Source organism: Nothoprocta perdicaria, unplaced genomic scaffold, assembly GCF_003342845.1.
Source record: "Nothoprocta perdicaria isolate Ctin4 unplaced genomic scaffold, notPer1 scaffold_210, whole genome shotgun sequence".
Taxonomy (NCBI): domain Eukaryota; kingdom Metazoa; phylum Chordata; class Aves; order Tinamiformes; family Tinamidae; genus Nothoprocta; species Nothoprocta perdicaria.
The window spans coordinates 209,844-228,004 of record NW_020455317.1 but is presented as its reverse complement, the minus strand read 5'-3'; the positions used below and the strand labels follow the sequence as shown (position 1 = coordinate 228,004).

At 41.1% G+C, this 18,161-nt stretch overlaps 1 protein-coding gene across 1 annotated transcript in view; it reads right to left on the bottom strand.

The window, feature by feature from the left end:
* The window catches only part of PAH (phenylalanine hydroxylase), a 36,611-nt gene that overhangs the window by 2,374 nt on the left and 16,076 nt on the right, over positions 1–18,161 (bottom strand). Inside the window, exons 4-11 of the mRNA XM_026038505.1 lie at positions 13,867–13,955; positions 11,592–11,659; positions 8,609–8,805; positions 8,099–8,234; positions 6,353–6,422; positions 4,732–4,788; positions 3,253–3,348; positions 2,752–2,885 (exon numbers count right to left, since the gene is read on the bottom strand). Of these exons, the coding sequence (XP_025894290.1) occupies positions 2,752–2,885; positions 3,253–3,348; positions 4,732–4,788; positions 6,353–6,422; positions 8,099–8,234; positions 8,609–8,805; positions 11,592–11,659; positions 13,867–13,955 (847 nt within the window). The remainder of the gene's footprint in view (positions 1–2,751; positions 2,886–3,252; positions 3,349–4,731; positions 4,789–6,352; positions 6,423–8,098; positions 8,235–8,608; positions 8,806–11,591; positions 11,660–13,866; positions 13,956–18,161) is intronic.

The following is an 18,161-nucleotide window of genomic DNA, read 5'->3' as shown; positions in this document are numbered from 1 at the left end:
AAAATTCTTGCTAAGTGATCTGAGAGCATCTGCATGCTGTAATATGCCTGAATCTGCATTTGTGTTTACTATTTTTTTCCCCCAAAGAACTAATTATGCTGTTAGCACGGGAATACTGCTGCTGATATAGGCCAAGTAAGTAGCTATCAGGATTTGCTGTGAATATCTGATTTTCCTTTCAGTAGTAGGAGTTACAGGAGTTTTGACCTGTGTTTACACTTTCTGGAAAAGTGAGATCAAATATCCATTCAGGCATACCTTGGAGTAAGCAGTGGACTAACTTCTAACATAGCTAGTATTGACTCCCAGGTATCTGAAAAGTTGGAGATGGTCAGTTGGGCAAAGTAGCAGTCTTGCCACCCCATATCCTCAGCCTTTCCAGCTGAAAAATGGTCAATTCCGTGGCAGAAATGCTAAGCTTTTTGGTATCTTGGAGAAACATTAATTTGCATAACCACAGAAATGTGGGAAAGGAAGGCTCTGAATGGGATGAGATGGTCAGAGCTATTGTTTAAGGCTCCTTGCAAACCCCAGCAGGACACCGGTTTATATATCTGCTTTGGATTAGTGGAGTTATTGCTGAAAGAGGAAGGAAATCACACAGAAGGGTTGATTATGGAGGCCCATCATACAGCAACTACCATGACTCAGCATGGCAAAATCCATACGCTCAGAACTGTGGAGTATGCTGCATTCCACCTCCATACTATTCCTTCAGTTTAGCCCTAATCGCCACTCATTAAGGCATTGTCTCAGAGATAGCTGAGCAGGACCAAAGAGGGTTCCAATGGAAAAATATTATGGTAGCTAAGATGAAAGAGGTTTCAGTCCAGCTGTTTGGTGGTTTCAGTCCAGCTATTTCAAGCAGAGGGATCCACTTTATAAGACAGTCTTCCTAAATCTCAACTGAAGACTAGATCTTGATTAGAAACTGAACACCTTAAGGTAAATTTTTTAAGGCAGGCCTCTGAAGAATTTTTCAGGAAGGTTTTCTGTTACAGATACACACATGTTCAGCTGTGCAATACACCACCAAAACAACTCCCAGGCCTCCATTTCTATTTAACTAGTGTACCAGTTTGGTCACTGAAACAAATAAAAGGAGAGCAAACATCTTTTTTAAAGAGTAAGGCCACATTTGCTGTCTTCTGCAGGAGCTTGCTCCTCACTTAGAGAAATACACAGAGAAGATGGAAACTGTGTGGAATGTTATAACAGCTCAGACCAGAAAAGAAGGTCAGCAATTCTGAGGTATCACCATGAAGGGAATGGCAGGAGGAGAAATTTCAGGTATCTAGAAAGACGTAAGAGTTCCAGAGGTTCTTCGGCAGCAATGTTGCTGATCACAGTACGTGTCTATCCATGAAAGGGAGAGAGGATAAAGAGGAAGAGATTACAGGTCTGGACAAGTCCCTGTGTGGCAATTCCCATGAAAGATTTGATGAGTGTGAATCAAGTCTAACCCACATTGGCCTTGGCTGACATTCAGAAATACTGAGTTTTCTAAACAAAAATAGAAGTATTGCTGTGAAGGGGATCCCAGGCTGAACCATAACTGCAGTCTGAGTCACTCCTGTTTCAGAACTGAAGCCCAGAACTGAACCTGGACCATGATAGTTTGGCTGAACTGGAACTGAATCAGAATGTGAGTCACAGATGATTGAAAGATTTATTGTGTAGCCCTTTAGTCCTGTAGGCAAACTGCTTGTAAGACACTACAGACTGTCTATCAAGATAACTGCAAAGGCCTCAGGATTGGGATCGTCAGGCTTGCTTGTGTTTTTGTTTCTTTTTTTTAACAGTAATAGCAATTGTCTAATGATCATGGGGATATTAACTAATTTATTTTAGCTTTGCTTAACTCCATATAATTATGTGCTATAATGCCTGGTAATTATTTTGCAAGGAGGAACATTTTGGCATATGGAGAAATTACAAGAAGTAATGCTGTGTGGAATGAATAACTCTGACCTTAGAGTATTGATATTGCATGTAGAAGTACAGTTGTGAGTTGACAGTAGATGCCTTAAAAGCATGGACATAGGATGATACTTGAGGCCTATGGACTACCAGCAATTCCCTAGCAGTCAACAATTCATGGTAATGCAAACCTAGGAAGTGCTAAAAAGTGGTTTTAGGGGAAACAAAAGGGGCAAATTTAAAAATATTTAGTGCATATAAAATGCACCACATGTAGCAAGATCAGAAGTAATACAGAGTTGCAGATTAACAGATAAAGAGCAAGTCCAAAAAGATAAAAAGGGCCCTAAGCAGAACTTGGGAAGAGAAGAAAGAAAGGAAGATTTAACAGGAGGAAGAAACCTTATTAATTAACATCGTATCCCTCCTCCAAAAATTTCAGGATGCTGCCTACTTTTCATCTACACTCGGAAGAACAGTGGAAGGATCAGTGTAACTTCAGAGAAAACAAAAGTAGCTACTAGGAGGTTTTCTTGTATAATAACTTTAACTGTAAAGTTAATAACATTGTGATTGAACTAATTATGATGTTTGTGGCATTGTGACTGGACTGATAAAATCTTATTTGGCTTCATGTATAAACTTCCTTCCCCTTTTTGCCCAAAACAAGATTTTGAGTGTAACAACTGCTTGGTCTCTTAGATCTTTGCAGTTTTTCTTAATGCCTATCAAAATATTACTGCCAATCCAGTATCTATCATGGGAGTGGGATCCACCCTATTGGCAGTGGACAAGAAATTTGATCTTATATAGAATTACCTTAAGTATTACCTTAGCTTTTCTTTCGCATCTTTAAAACTTTCAGAAACATAGTAGATAGGCTGGAACTCAGTAACAAGATACTTCTGCTCGGAAGTCTTCTCCAGGACAAGAGGCTTAATTTCAGGTTTACCTGATAAACAGTACTAAAAGCAAGAGAGTAAGGAATTATTTCAGTAAAAAGTGCCTGCATTTACTGCAAAAGAAAGTCAGAGTTACTGAATGCCACCCACTTGCAGATAGGAAAGATTTGCTTTTATGTAATGTCAATAACATTGCTAAGTAGGATTGAAAACTAAGCAGAAAAGAAGTAGGTTTGAGCCTTTGTGTATATGTGTTGGCACTTTTATTAAATAGACCTGTCTAACGAAATATGACATTTCACACCATTTGTTTGCACAAAAAATGAAGGAAAATAATATTTCAAAGACATTCACAAAAAAAGTTTGAGTGATTATATAAAAAAAAGACTGAACTATGTAACAGCTCTGAAATGTTGTTTTAATAACACACCTGCAACTCCCCAAATGAAGACAGCAGCCCTGCACCATATGCCTTCAGTGAATCACCTTCCTTACAGAGTCCAAACTCCACTGTAAACCAATAAACCTATTAAAAAAAAAAGAGATAGAAACATATGATTCCTTGATCAAAAACATATGCACATTGCTGATTTGAATGTAGGTGGAGCTTACATTTCTATTTCAAATCACAGAATTACAGAATGATTAAACTTGGAAGAGACCTTTGGAGATAACCTAGTCCAACCTACCTACACAAGCAGAGTTACCTACAACATGTTGCACAAGGTTGTATGTGTGCATGTTTCTCATACATCCGGAGAAGGACACTCTACAGCCTCTCTGGGCAATCTGTCCCTGTGCTGTGTCACCCTCACAGTCAAGTTCTTCCTCAAATTCAGGTGGAACTTCTTGTGCTTCAATTTGTGGTCATTGCCTGTTGGCCTATCGCAGTCTACTTCTGAATATAGTCTAGCYTCATCCTCTTGATATCCTCCCTTCAGGTACTTGCACACTCTGATAAGATCTCCGCTCAGACTCATTACAATGTCCCAGATATCAACTGTAGAGATTTTATAGTTTCCCCACAGGCTGAGATTCTTCCCCCCACAAGAAGGGGAATAGTGCCAGATCTAGTGTGTTTGAAAATTAATTTGCTTCCCTGGCAAAGACAGTGGTTTTTATTGTGCTTACATTTGTGAGGAGCATAGAGAATGAAACTATAGCAATAAAATTTCATTTTGGATGGCCCAACCACTGAAGTTTGAATCTGTGTTGATAGACTTATGTTTTCCTGTTTCCCACAGAGGAACTCCAGCTACTGCGAGGGAGGGAATGAACTGTCAGTACAACAGAGGACCCTAACAATGAAGATAGTGTGTGGCCTAGCTTGACTTTTTGTTCTGTCACTGTGTGGCAGTTTGAAGGGATACCTGTTCTGGATCAGTGGAATGACCTCATCTACCAGAAACAGCAAAGACTGGGCAAAGTTGTATCCAGATGAGTTGACGTCAAGTACACTATCTCATAGGTATATCCTCCTTTATTTGGAGCTTGTAATTCTGTGATCCATTTCTCTCATGGTAGGATTCAAGAGACTCAAGGCAAGGATTCAAGGCAGAAGACATTATCTGCCTGGCTGCAGGAAAGGGAAGGGATGCTAGCAGGTAATACAGATATTGAAGTTTCCTCTTGAAGTTTCCTGGGGGAATGAAGGCTCTTCTTACCCAGTATGTTTGTACTGGAGGAAGCCTTGTCTGGCCCTCTGTGTTTAATCAAAGCTGTCACTTTGAGTAAGGAATGCCAGAATTATTTTCCTTTAAAGCAACTGTTTCAGGGTGTGGTTTTCAAATCATGGATTTCATTCTGTTTCCATTCAACTCTATGGGAGTTCCACCAATGACTTCAGTGGCAGCAGAATTAAGACAACACAGAGTGCTTTGGAAAATTGAGCCCTCATTTATTAAATTACCGTAGCAAGTTTCTCGATGAACTCATCCGGAGCTCCCAGAGATGCCAGTCCTATTTCCTGTAACAATAAACCATTATTCTTCAAGCTGTTTATTACAAACATTCTTCCTGACATGTCTTATGTAATTTCTTACATTTTAAATGTTACCACCATTTACTACCACACACAAATGTTTACAAGACATGTTCCTATCATGCAGCATCAATTTTAAACCAGAAATCTCTCCAGAAATGAACAAAGGGTGCTGTCTAAGTGTCATTTACAAGGCATGATCCTTTGTGCCTGGTACAAAGACTATTGAGGTCAAATAATATTTTCCTTTTGCTTTGACAGGCTTTTAATCAAACCTACAATGCACATCAAAAAGAATGATACAGTAAAAGGGAGGTAAATTAACCACATCCATACACCTTCAATATTTGTCTTTTTTTTTATGGGGCCCTGATTGCAGGAGGTTTCCTGGAGACGTTAATCATCTTTTTTTTTTTTTTTTTTTTTTTTTTTTCCTGAGTAGCAGGTCATAATTTGAAAGAGTTTTTTTCTATCTTGCAGACTTTCCTGTGAGGAATATAATAATCAGATTCAGAATGCAGCTGCACAAAACTGTATGTATTAGGTACTTTCCCCCCCCCCCCCAGTGAGGTCAGTGCACTGCTGAATCAGTCCTCCCTATACACCAAAAATCAAGAGGGCAACCCTTGTCCTAAAGTTAAGTCCTAAAGAAACAAGGTATAGCAGGGTGTATCTCAAGGAAAACCCCAGTCTTGGCAAAGGGCAGAGCCGAAGGCAGTACTAAATGCTTATCGACTACTTCAAGTTAATCTCTATCTTGTGAGCATATAACATCAAATCCATTATTCCTTCCCTCCTTTACCCTCCCTTTCTCCTTCTTTCCTACTTTCCTTCTGTCTGTCTGTCTATCTTTCTGTCTTTTCTTGTTTTCTGGAAAGATGTAGCCAAAATTTTACTCCTTTTCTGAGGTTTGGCTCTTTTGCCAGGAACACTACCCAAGAGAGAGATCCTCTTCGGCTTTCTCCCATAATGGGCTACTGGGATGGTTCCTCACTTTCCCTAACTATTGGACTGTAGAGTGGGTCAATAACTCATCTGTCTATGGGGCAATTTAACATTTCCCAGAAGGATCAACATCTACAAAGAGAGTTTTAGCCAATGGGGTCACAAAGGGGGTTGCCCGTAAAAGACAAGCTCACACAATAAAAATTTGCTGTATGTAATTTGTGTCTCAGTTTCAATAAATAAATAAAGGTCTTCTTGAATTATGTGTACAATATAATTTTGTTCAGGATTCATCACTTACATGCCTTCAGCTGTACTTGAATAATAATATTCAGGAATGCAGCAATACTGCCTCCTTTATTTGGTTCTTGATAATACTTTTGAAGTTATCAGCTGTGAACACTTGTAATTTCAGCACTTACCCAGTACAAACTAGACCTTCACACTCAGTTAACCAAATAAAAAGGAAACAATTAACACCTCAATATTTGGAAAGGAAGATTCAGCTGACCTCAAACATTCTTGATCAATAAGTTTAAAGGTGAACCTCTCCATAACCCTTTGTTCATCCTCTGAATTAACTAGGCTCTGGTGTTTGACTTACCTGTGAAAACTGAGCAAAACTGGGATCAGCAAAAAGAGGTACGTGTCCTAGTAGCTCATGGCAAATATCACTGTAGGAAAACATGACATTTTAATATAATTTAGGAAAAGTGCAGCAGTGCAGGATGAATTCTTTAGAGCCTGAGCATAGTCAGAAGTGGAAAAAGAGGACCTCTCTCTCTTATTCGAGAATGATGCTTTGGAGTCTAAAGTGCTCTAAAATGGTTTTCTTGACCAGAAGGTTTGTACATCCAAGGGTTTTCAGTRTTTCTTTTCCTCATACATCTATCAGAGGTAGAATAATGTATTGTCTTTTTTTATCACTGAAGGGTGGCTGCATTGTTTGGGCTGACTTTAAGGATGACTAGTCTAATCTCAAGATCAGATGTTTCTTTTCATATTACAATCCAAAATTAGATGGTTAGCTTCCTAGTCCCTTTCGACAGTCAAGAGGGAAAGGGAAACTTTTCCTAAAAGCAGTTCAGCTCAGCCTCCCTAACGATGCCCATAGAGAATACCAAACGTGATGATCCTATCCAAGCTGCCAGAATGGTGTCATCCAGGACCAGCATCCAGTCTGGTCCTGGATGACACCAGACATCTCAGAAAGAGTCAGTTTTTGAATGGATACCTAAAAATTACTGTGCTGGCCCTGTAGAATCATTGCATAGACTTTCTCTAAGACCTGGGTGGCCACAGTATTTGAAAACACTTATTTCAAGGGCAGTTAAAGCCAGTAGAACAGACCACTGCACTTGTTAAATCCTACAAGATACGTGTGCAATTCTGGTCTCGGCAAAAGTCAAATGAAACTATGAGCAAGTGTCTTTGGAAAAGACACTCTTTGGAACGTCTTTGGAAAAGAAAACTGTCTTTCCAACTGTCCTCTTCCTCATGTAATAAAATGCCCAAAAGAAATCTCTCCACCAAAAGGAATGTTAAAAAGCTGGAAGATCGCTTTGGTTGATGACAGAGCTGCTTAGGCTACTGTTGACACCATGGTGTCAACAGGGCAATCAAGAGTTCACTCCTGGCCCCTGTTCAGACCCAGAGCCTCAGAAATGGGAGTTCACCCTTCTTCAGGTGGGATTATTTTCATGGCAATTTAAAGTTCACAGCTCAGCAGGCATGTCTGGGGAGAACTCAGCTAAATTTGACTGGGTTTTTTTTTTTTTTTTTTTTTTTTTTTTTTTTTTTTTTTGTGAAAAACAGAGAAGGGAGTTGATGAAGTGTTTGTATCCCTTTGGTAGGAAAGGAAGAAAACAGAATAAAAGGTACAGAGAATGGAAAAAGGGAGAGGGATGAGATGCTCCCAGGAAGGCAAGGTATGTTGAAGACATTTAAAGGGCAGGGATCTGCATAGCAGGCATTCAGGGAGACATATGCTCAGGAAATCTGGGCTCTAACAGCCCAGTCCAACAGAGAGTGAAGTATGATATATCAGCCTGGGAGCTTAGATGGAAAGGTGTAATCCAGTCTGTGAAAAACGTAATTCAGAGCTCTCTGCTGGAGATGGAGCACAAGGCTTGCAGGCACTGCATAACAGCATGGGCTGGGGGAAGGGTTTCCATCATGCAGCTGGCTCCAGTTTCCTTGGGCATTGATTGGGGAGATCAGAGCAAAGCAGTTTTCAGCCTGGCTTTGTGCAGAAGGGCAATGGGATGAAGAGAAACGGGGAGGAAATGCAGGAACATGCAGGATAATTGCCTCATGCAACTTTCCACATATCCCATGCCAAAGTACTTACGGCTCTGGTGTATACATGGGTTTGGATGCATGGCGAATGTACTGTGTAGAGTGAAACACTCGGAAGGCCAGCCCAGCCAAGAAATCACGAGAGGAGAGCAAACCTGCCACAGGACGTAGGCGAAAGCCGGTGCAGGCTGATAGGACAGAAAGATGGTATGTTAGAAACACCTAGTGTGTTTAATTTAACCTTATTAGGACTGGTCATAATGGAAAAATAATTACTCATTGTTTTTTTTCTTTTTTTTTTTTTTTGCTTCCCGTGTGCTAGTCAGCATTTAATTTCTACCCATGTATACCAACATCAAGATATCTGAACATCCCTGCTGTTATACCCTTGAAAAATTTACAGAGAGGGACCTGAGACAGAGGCTAAATGATGTGCTCAAGTACTCACAGGGAGCCTGTGATAAACCAGGAATTGCTTTTCCATCTCTGGAAACATTCCCCACCATTAACAGCAGAGGCCTTTCTTGGCCTTACTTGGATCTTTTTGATGCTTCAGACTTACATTGCAAGAATTTTGAAATATCTTCAAGTTGGGGGATGTTATCTTCCCGGTAGCCACAGTACTTCTCCAGCAATGGAAACACATGATTGTGTTCATAACAAGCATGAGTTGGATAGAGACTCTTCAGCTCCCTAAAGACAGTTCCCCATGTTCTCTTTTCCTCTTCTGTGTAGGTCACTTCAGGAATAGGTTGTCCACTAGAAAGAAAATGCATACAATCCATGACAGTGACAAAGAACCAGTCCTGGGTATCAGCAACATCATCTGGAGTTTTACTTGGCGCTAGCCAGAATCTGGTGGTGTAGGAGAGAGGATGTCTTTGTGCACCCCAGCTGAGATACTGACCATTAACCAATTTGTAGTGAAAATAAATTAGTGCATATTTGTCTTATCAAAATGATCTTATGATAATATTCAGTAGCTGATGGTTTTAATTTATTTCTCTCTCTAAATATTCAGCAACTGCTGCAATTCTTTTTTTTCTAATACAATTTACATAAATTAAAATATGAGTGATACAAAAAGTAGTTCTAAAAACCTGAATCTAGAGTGGTCAGAGTAATTGTGAGCCACACCTAACGATCATACTACATATGCAGACTTCACCCAGCTCTGTTTTCTTCCTTTAATTTTAATCAGTAATTTTGAGTCAAATCATATCCTCAGGCCTCCATGTGCTCATCTCACACTGAAGTTAACAGGCATTAGGCAATCATAAGCAAAGTATTTTGGCCTCCTGAGGACAGCTGCTTCCTTGGCAATAATGACAGGGCCATAGGTGAATCCAGCAGCTTTGAAAAATCAAAGGGTTTTAAGTAACTTAATAGGGTTAACATCACTGCTGGAATAATGCTGGAGTCTTCCAAGCCACAGAAATCCATTGTTAAGCTCTCATGACACCCCACCATCTCCCACTCCCTCATTTTTCACTTGAGCCTCAGGGCAGCTCCTCTATAGCACTGTCATTTTCTGCCTCTGCACATCAGCCCTCCTTGATCTGTGGAGCTTTAAACATGGTCTTGAATTATGAAGACTGCTGGGGGACTGTTCCTATAGCACCAGCTGTTCCTAATTAATCTTCAGCCACCTTTCAGAGCTAGAGGAGGAAGCTATGGCTTGAAAAGCTTTCAAATTTCAATGAAAAAAAAAATCCTAGATATCAACAGGGCTGAAAGCAAAGTAAAATGGAGAGAGAAGAGCAAGTAAGCTAAAAGCAAAGAAAATAGAGGCCAGGGAAATGAAGGCATTTAACAAAAAAGAAGGCAAATGTATTGGGAGAGAAAGCAGAAGGCATGGCAAATGCGGAGGAAAGAGAAAAATGGCAGTAGAAAAGAGGACAATTTAAGTAGAAGTGTACAGAAATAGATTATATATAAAAAGAGGAATACAGAAGAAAAAAGAAAAAGATTACATTGATAGGGGGAAGAAAGGCATAAGACAACAGGTTTCAGAGCTGCCTCACCTTTGCAGATGACTTCACAAGCTAAACACATTTGCCTTTCTAGGTACTTTTGCATGAAGTCTGATAACTTTGGTTGTCCCTCTCCTCCTGCCCATGCTCCTTCCACCCATTCCCACACAGAGGAGATGCCTATTTGGCCTCTTCCTCCCTGCTGCAGACCCTGGAAAGTGTCTCTGCCAGGTGTAGTGCCCAGGACAAGGGCACTAGGGACACATCAACACATGTCTAAATTAACATTCAAGCTCATTAAAAACATATGTCCATGAGCTCAAGAAGCTCAGACTGTGGCACTCACACTCTGCTCTTTGCTCTGTCACTGAAAGAGCTCACTTGCAAGTTTAAGAATTAGGTATAGAAGGTGTTTTGGGGACCATTAGGTCCAGATCTGAACAGGCTGTTAGCTCTGTCTGCAATGTCTCTGAGAATCTGGATCACAAACTAAATATTAATTCATTATGTCTTGGATAATGTTTTCTTATCTTCCTAACTGGTTCTAGGTTGAATCTCATTTGCTTGCTTGCTTACTTGTTTTTGTTTTTTTTTTATAGGTAGGATTTGATGGGAGTCCACAAACTGGAGGCCAAAGACTTCTATCAGTTATACAGGAAGGAAGCATCTTCTGTGGGAAACCTATAAATGGGAATTAATCCATTCTCTTTGGCCATAAAATCTCATCAAAATTTTCTACCCTTAAACTAGGCTCCTGACATTTTTCACTTCATATCAGTCAGTCCAATTTTGTCTCATATTTTATGATTAGCTTATTAGCTGTTTTGCTCAGGGACTATCTCTTCATCACTTGAACACTTGTGTCAAACAAAATAAAGACCTGATTATGCAATATATTTTACCTTAGCCTTTGCTTTTACCAATCTCTGCAAGAATCATGTCCAGTAGTACTGGTATGAATATGTGAAGGGCTTTAGGAGCCAAACTGTATCTCCTCCAGATGTGATTACTAAAAGTAATCAAGCAAGCCTGTTCTATCTGAATTTATCATCTCCATTTATTTTTTCTTGGAAAATGAGAGCCCAAATTGCTTATTGCAACTGGGTCAGACATGATAAAAGTAGAGTATCAGGCACTGTATTAGCATCAAAACCATAAGTTATTCATCATCTTAATAGAGTATGCAGCTCCTGCTTTAATGTAAATGATAAGCACTCCTCCCTCTCGTCCTGGTTTAATGGGGAGAATACCAGAAGTGGCTTTATTCAATGTTCAGGTCTTTATAGTAGCAACTGAGTCTGCTGCTCAATTAGACAACAAAGCAAGAGGGATATTGTTGGGAGAGATGGTCCAGGCACACGTTCTCATTTGAACGTGTGCCTGGACCAATTTACTTTTGTTTTACTGCAATTTGGGGATAAATGTGTGAACAAGAAGATTTAAACATATGTCAGAGAAAAGCCAAGAGCAGCAGGACACTTATGGAGGGATAGCGATCAGCAGGAGAGCGAGTGCCYGCAGAGAGGTTGGGAGACATGGGCTTGTTTTCCTTCACGTATGCTGAGCACTCACTGTCTATAGTTGTAGGCGATATCCGCAAACTCCTTCCTCCGAGCTCGGTACACAGGATCTTTGAACCCCTGGACAGAAACAGAGACAGGCATTTGCTGTGTAAGTCCAGCTGGTGAGCAGTCTCTCTCTCACAAGGCGCTCTCGGATGCGGCTGGAGGGATCTTAGGGAGCAGAAAGCTGATGAGGAGCCAAGCTAAGTACAACAGACGAAAGGAAAGTTGCCTTCCATCCTGTATATTTGCACTGAGGCATATCCTCAGGACTTACCTGTCTATCTACAGGACAAAGCAGGAGTGACTGGAGGAGTCACTCAGGCACAGTCTCCTTACCTATTTCTCCCCCTATCACCTTCATGCTTCCATTTGCTATGAGAAAGGAATTCAGGCTCCTTTTCAGCACAGGCTAAGCGCTCCCCAGAGAGCAACCTGCTGCATCAACAGTACTCGCATGACACTGATCTTGTCTTACATGAAACTTGTTGCAGTTTCTAACATAGCTGGTCTGGTCTAGAAGAGTTAAACCATGTTAGAAACACGCTGAAGATCTCTGTCAGACTGTAACTCTGTAAGTGGCTTTTCAGTTCAGCATGAACCATATTCAAAGGTGTTCATTTTTTAATGCTTGGGGAGAACAATAATCACTTAGAAAGATTAAAAGCCTCATTTATACTACAAATTTATTGGCATTTAATTTGATAGAAGTTGGAATAGGCTTTGTGATCAGCATCCTGGCCTCTGCAGTTAATTATCTATATTATTGGGGAGGTAAGAAATACAAATTCTTGATCTTCACGTGTTCTCCTGTCCTTTACTTAGACTATAAGTTCCTCAGGTCTAGGAGTGTGCTTTACCACCTACAGCAGTGAAATGTCCTTCCCAGCAAGGAAGCATTTCTACAGTGCAAATAACAGTAACTCAGTGGGTACAGATGCAGTTTGGAGGTACCTGACTTGGAGGTACATTGCTGAACTGGACTGAGGAACAGTGTAACCCAATTAAACTAGTGTGAAAGCTGAATTTAAAGTGCAGATCTAAGAGTTTATGTTAGGCATAGATGGACTAAAAATTTGCTGTCCCAGATTAACCTGTCATGGAGTTACTCATGACTAAATCCAACAATACTTAAGTACTAAAAATACAGGTTTCTTTAATTTATTTCTTCTTTCACTCTATGCTCTGTCATGTTTATTTACCCCAGCACACACATCCCATTGGACTTTTTTTTAAGGCAACTTGGATAAAACTGCTTACTAACTAATTAATTCTAGGAACAGTTAGGAACTGGGACAGAGATGCTTCATGCTTTTCAAAATCCATTTTGTATTTCTTTTCTTTTTTTTTTCAAGTACACTCTTGGATTATTCCTACATGACACACAAGGGGGCCATTGACTCGATATATCTCCTTTCATTCTGTTTTTAATATAATCACATTGAATATCATGAATCATTGTACATGATACATAACACATCTCAAATTAAGCAATAGGTAGTGAATGACTAATCACCCTATCTCAATTAAACTAATAGCAGCAATTTTTGTTGCACTGCATGTAATTTATTTATAATCACCCTATCTCAATTAAACTAATAACAGCAATTTTGTTGCACTGTGTGGAACTCAGTGTGTTTTGACAAATGAAAATAAGTTGTTTGCTTTGAAAGAGAGTAGAGGCAGAAGTATTCTTGTATCTGGGAGAGCTGAAAAAAACACCGGAGGATATTTTTTTATAAACTAGGCAGTAAACAAAACTTTTTCAGTGTATTAATTAAACAACAAACTTTTTGAAGCAGGGATATTTTCTTTTGTTGTATCTCATCTTGCAAGAATTGTGTCAAATTTAACGAGCACATAACAACTCACTAAGCTCAGTTTTATGTATGTGATCAAGGAGGGAAAAAATAAACAAAATAAAATTCATATTACCTCTAAGCTATAAGATGCAACTTCTTATTTTGTTGTTAGTAGTTCACCAAATGAGTCAGACGTGACTATATTAATTGGGAAAACCAGAGGCGTCCCTGTGGTGGCTCTATGTTCTGATGGATTCTGTAATTCTTTAGATTTGCTGGTATTTGCTTAAATTAAAGCAACTTTTAGTCTACTTGGGTCTATGCCAGGAACTGGGGTGATTCCCAACTCTAGACATGAGGCACCCTTCTTGGTCTAAGCCACACAGGTGTAGTCTACTAGATTTGTCCCAAAGCATAGCAGTCCCAATAAGCACAGAAGTGTTAAAAAATATATAAAAAAATCTGTTTCTATCTGTTTCTTACAGGATGATCTGCATCCAGCTCAGCTCCATAGCTTAGGATCTGATTGGCAAATCTGTCCAGCTCCTGGATACTTCTGGGAAACCATGGCACTGCAAAAACAGAAAATAAATCCATACTGTTTCATTTCTTTATGTCAGTTTTGAAAAGAAATCTACATTCTTAGCTCTTTTTATTGCTTTATTTTACTTCTTCTTCCATTTCCATTTTTCCATTATAAATATAAATAAACCTATGTAAGAGGCTAAATTTTTCAAACAGAAAAGTGGCCTTTCCATATAGTAGGAGGTAACCTTGCATGTTGTCTTGAATTTGTGGCTGTTCTGCACTACTGGAAGAGAACAGCTCATCAAGAAAGCCCAGTCCTTGACACACACTTGGCTTGTAATGTTTATGATTTTCTGTTTTTTATTCTAGTTTCTTGACTTGCCAAACATAGAAATATTTCCAGAATATCCTTAACTTCACAGTAGCTAGCATCAACCCTTGCAAAAGAACAACAAGAAACACCACTGCAAGAGGATATGGGATTCTTTTAAAAATTGCTTGGTAGCCTCACATAAGCTAGGATACTGAGGTAAAATGATAAATAGTACTCTGATGTATTTGACTGACATTGTATTACTAAACTAATTATACAATAATGTAGCATTTAATTAAAATTCTGGGTCTGGTTCTTCATTGCCTTGCAACTGGCATATGATACCCACTTCCTACAGTACAGACAGAATATGAAACAGGGTCACATTGACTACACTGCACTTAATGTCCACATGGGAGGACATAAGGTGGATACCAAAATAGCTTTCCAGATGCAATGTGTCCAGACCAGGGAAAGCAGCAGACAGATGCCTTCATAGCAGCTGTGCTGTGAGGAGCAGCTCATTATAGTTTGCCTGGGACCCAGAACAGACAACCACTGCTCAATCTCCTTCATGGAGCCATGAGCACAGGGGTTCCTACTGTAGTTCAGGCATATACCTGGCTGTTGGGCCTGTATCCTAAGGTGATGAACTCTTCCCCATCAATACAACTAATTGGTCTTAAGTCCCATGTATGTGTTTGTCTCCAGGACACTTGGCAGCAGGGAGCTCTAACATTTCATCACACGTGACTTGTAAAGTCACTCTCTTTTCTAAATTTTAGACATAATTATTTCATTTGATGTTGATTAGTCCCTGCAAACAAACATCACTGAACACTTTGTTCTTATTCACCTTCTCCAGGACACCTAGGATTTTCCAGCTTCCTGTCAGATTCTCCCCTATACCATCTCTTATCCTCACTGAGACTCCACCAGACTTGTAATTCTGGCACAAAAACATTGCCTACTTTTGAGCATTCTGCTAATTTTTCTCTGCACTTCCACTTCTACCACACTTTTTCTGAATAAAAACCTCAGCTAGGGTTCATAATGGTTCAACTCTGTATTTAGGTCCCATATTTCCTCCACACCAGGCAGTCTAATAGGGATATTAAAACTAATATCACCCCAAAGACTGGACCTGCAGGACTAAGGCTCTCAGCAGTCACCATATCAGCATGATGTTCACAGTTCATTTAGCATCTTTCTTGCATGAATGGGGAGTGTTTGCTCAGCCAGCACCTGGGAATAAAGCTCATTCCCCTGTGCTGATCTGCCTGGTAGGGAGCGATGCCCTTCAGCCATTCCTCCCCATCTGAGTTTGCTCTTTGTGTGGAGTGAACCTGATGCTCAGGACAAGTATGCGAGGATGGAGCTGCAGCAAACTCATCCAGCAGCTGCTGCCCACACTCTCCCACAGAGCCTGGCTGATAGGGCTCAGCCCTGATCCAGATGGACCACCTGCAGGATGAGAGGATCACTCTGTCTCCAGGTCTATTCAATCTTTCTCTTTCCATTGCAGTTAACAATAAAGGGGGCATTTGCGGCGCTGGGTTTAGGCGAGGCAAGACACCTGCACAGAGGCACTGGAGGGACAAGGGCAGATTTTCAGGGCATGCTTAAGAAGCCTGCAGCTTAGCCCCATGCAGAGCACTCACTTTCTCCAACAAGGTGTCCCTCCGCCAGCTCGGCTGCATCCAGCGCTCCCCATGAAAGTCTCATTACTCTTTTCCCTGGCCCAGGAGTGTGGGCTGTGCATGCCTGCATGCCTGGCATGGTGATTTGGGCCCTCGCAGACACTGCCAGGGCTTCTCCTGCTGCAGGGTACCCATCCAGCATGGATGATGGTGCTCCTCGATGCTCCTTGCCATGCTGCTCTCTCTCTCCTAACAAACATGGACTTTGCTTCCCCCTTCTTAAGCTGACCACCTACTACTTCACTCTAAAAAGCAGACCAGAACAAGTCACTAGATGGCAGCAGCAGTCCCTGTAAAATCTTGCAATAATGACAATTTCCTGGTTTTATTGCTAGTGCTGTAACTTCTGTAGAAATACTTGCCCACTGCTTTGTTAGCAACTTGCCTGCACAGGCAGCCCCTTGAGTTAAACAGGTCTATAGGAGCTCATTAAGAAAGGTATATTTGCATCCCAGAGAGGAGTCTCTACTGACAGTATATGAAGGATGAACCCACTCAGCTGTCCTGACCATATTTCCTTTATCTGCAGCCAAGGTATTTGGAAAATGGCTTCAGAGTTGAGTTTATAAACCCTGGAACACAGGGTTTATCTGCTGGATTTGCCACTTGTGTGATGATGCAGGGGATGTCTTCACTCTTTCATGCTTGAGTCTCTCTAGCTGTCAGGTTGGGGTGAGGCAGTTGAAAGAATTTGGAGGATTTCAGGTTGGAAAAAGAGCACCCTGGCAGCCCTTTGTTCTTTGAGTGAGGCACTGCTCTTTGCAGGACAGCTCCGTGAYTTAAGGGGCCTGAGCTGTGCAACACAAGGCAGTAGAAGAGCCTTGTGGGGGCTGAAGAACTTCAGAGGGATTTCAACCATGTTGCCTATGTGGATCTGCCTCCCAGAATCAGAAAGGTTGGTGGAGTGCTGAATAACTTCAGCTTCCAGAAGCAATAAAAGACAAGTATAATGATGACTTGCTTTCATTGGGCATCTTTTATTCTCAGGTTTACTCAAGCTCTTGGGGTATAGACCGCGATGAGCCCTGGTACTGATACTCAGGTGCTGATGCAGCTCCACCAAGGAAAGGGAGACAGGGGGCCTCTGCATTCCCCTGTACAGGGGCAGCACCTGAGCTGAGAGGGGTGCGGCCCTGTATCTCCCTGGCCCACTTCCAGCAGCTCTCTGAATTCAAATGCTGACTGCAGCTAAGGAGAGTCACCCTGAGTTCACAGGGCTATGTGAAAGGGGCACTTTGCAAAAGGGAGCCCCTCAGATGCCTTCATGCAGTTTGCTCTAGTGTAGCTGATATTCAGTCTGCTCCTGGAGAGTCTTGAGCCTTCTCAGCTGTTCTGATGACAGAAATTAAAGGTGCTGAGCACAGCCCTGGGCCAGGTATCACACCAAATCTTTACAGTCCCAGTGACAGGGCTGGGGTTCAAAAGCTCCTGGGGTCTCTGGCTGTGGTACACAGGGACGCTGTCCCCTGCCATCCTAGCAACTATTAAAAAAAACAAATCAAATTATTCCCTGGCTAAATCTATCCCATATTTTGTTTGCARCCTCCTCCTCCAGTCCATGCTTGCCAGACCCACTGTCTGTCTGCACAGCAATTAATGAATTGCCAGAGCAAGCTGTTGCAACACTGGCCCTCTGTGAAGGTCTGAGGAGCAAACGTGGACTGATCAGTAATAAATATTGATTTGTCTGTAAGCGCAACAGCAGCTTTTACGGGTTGTGCTGGACACCCAAGTAGTGACCAAATTACCATGGGGTCAAATGCTGAGCAGAATGCTAATAAGCCATTTATATGAGGGGCAGCAWAGAAGGGGCAGCAAGGAGTTTCTGCAGGACTACTTCATTTGGACCATTGTGAGGAGGGTCAAAGTCAGGTCTATGCAATTTATAGCCTTTTGAGGCCCAGGTTTAGCCCCTCTTAAACAGTCCCAAATACTTTGGCCAGCCTCAGGGTTTAGCAAACAAGGCCCTTACAGAATCTCAGCCTCCAGCCTGTCTCATATATGCAATAAATTATCTGCATTTCCCTAACGTTGCAACAAAATAAAATTTAATTCTTTTTATTTCTGGGCTCCAAGTGGTCTGCAGATACGCAGCTTGTTTCCAAAAAGAGCCATGAAGAGACACACTGTGTTTTCACAACAAGTCTTTCTGTCTCTACAAAGGGCTTTTGGCTCATTGATTGCTAGTCCATCTCATGTGAAACTCTAATATTACCTCTGGAATTATGGCATTTTGC